Source organism: Echinops telfairi, unplaced genomic scaffold (assembly GCF_000313985.2).
Source record: "Echinops telfairi isolate 266 unplaced genomic scaffold, ASM31398v2 ScPeMD7_70;HRSCAF=299, whole genome shotgun sequence".
Classification (NCBI taxonomy): domain Eukaryota; kingdom Metazoa; phylum Chordata; class Mammalia; order Afrosoricida; family Tenrecidae; genus Echinops; species Echinops telfairi.
Window position 1 is genome coordinate 40,899,301 of NW_022103968.1, and position 1,433 is coordinate 40,900,733.

The 1,433-nt window shown below is 41.3% G+C and overlaps 1 protein-coding gene across 1 annotated transcript in view; it reads right to left on the minus strand.

The window, feature by feature from the left end:
- Positions 1–1,278: 1,278 nt before the first annotated feature.
- Positions 1,279–1,433, minus strand: part of MINPP1 (multiple inositol-polyphosphate phosphatase 1) — a 41,703-nt gene continuing 41,548 nt past the window's right edge. The window contains exon 7 of the mRNA XM_045291672.1: positions 1,279–1,295. Within this exon, the coding sequence (XP_045147607.1) occupies positions 1,279–1,295 (17 nt within the window). The remainder of the gene's footprint in view (positions 1,296–1,433) is intronic.

Below are 1,433 nucleotides of genomic sequence, written 5' to 3' on the forward strand. Positions count from 1 at the left end.
CCAACAGATTTTTAAAACATGAAGAAACGAACAAATGTCTGGAAAAACAGTAAAACCAAACTAGCAGACTGAGTTAGAAAATTTGAACAGTCATGAAAAAAGAAATTGAGCCAGTTATGGAAAAATCCCTCCTCTCACTTCAGGTTCCTAAAATAGGATCATCTGCCTCTTCCGATGCACCCAGAAATGTGACCCATAATTCCCCTCGTTCTGGTTATTGTTAAGCTTCACACAGCATTTCAAAACTTGGTTCTACTTCATTTGGCTTTGTTAGCATGACTGAATGGATTCAAACTAGTTTGAAGGCTTTCTCAAAACTCATCATCTGAAGTTCTCTTCTAGGACACAGCCCTACTTTGAGGAGAAATTCCTGGGAATAAAAATCCATATTAAACAGGCCTTGAACAATAAAAGAAAGACTCCAGGTGAACATGGAATCAGGAATTGGATCAGAGGAGCTTAGAAAAAAACTCACTGCCATTGAGTCACTGCTGACTCACAGTGACCCCTGTGGGTTTCTGTTTGTAACTGTTCTATGGGAGCAGAGAAACCAGTGTCTCTCCCCAGGAGCTGCCGGTTCCCAATGCCCACCATGCGATCACAGCCGAATGCCGAACCACTGCACCAGCAGGGCTCTGGGTCTTAGAAAACACAAGGAATAGCCCTCTTCAGAGCTAACTCACACCACCACCCTAACGAAAGTTCATGGCAATGAATGAGCAGCAGTTATGTGGGATGCGTCCACAGAGGAACACAAAAACCCAGCTTGTGTTAATGCTGCTGCGCTGTCGGTCATTTCAAGTGGCAAAGTCATTGCTGGGAAATCATCTTAGTTCCATGTACACTCTGAATATTGAAGGGCATACATCAGTTTTGCAGTCCACGAGAAGAACTCAAAGAATACCATGAAAGCTGACTATACCAAGAATAAGTGAAGCACAGCTTGAAGCACAGCCCCCTTCAGTGCTAAAATTAAAATCAAGATATTCTACAAAGCAGTGTGCAGTGAGTAAGTCCATGTGAGAGAGCAGCAACTACATAATGACATCATGACCATCAACAGTACGTGCTGTTGCACTGCACGCAGTGTTATATTAGACAGGAAAATGGCAAGTATCCATGACATTTATTATTTGACCAAATAATAATGATTCAATTTTGGCTTAAATGTGTAATCTGGTCACCTATTATAAATAAACTCATCAGCCAGACATAATTTTTTGTGCTCAAATTTTTGTATATACTATTCAAGATATTTGATTTTCCTCATAAAAATCTTCAGTTTCTAGCATCTCCTAAAAGAGAATGAAGGCATCAGGTCATTAGCACAGCTACACCATTACACTCTCACACCTTCGTACCACTAGCCAACACAGACCACATCCTCCATCTTCACACATCCTCCATACCAATGACTATCGAGACGGCTATCC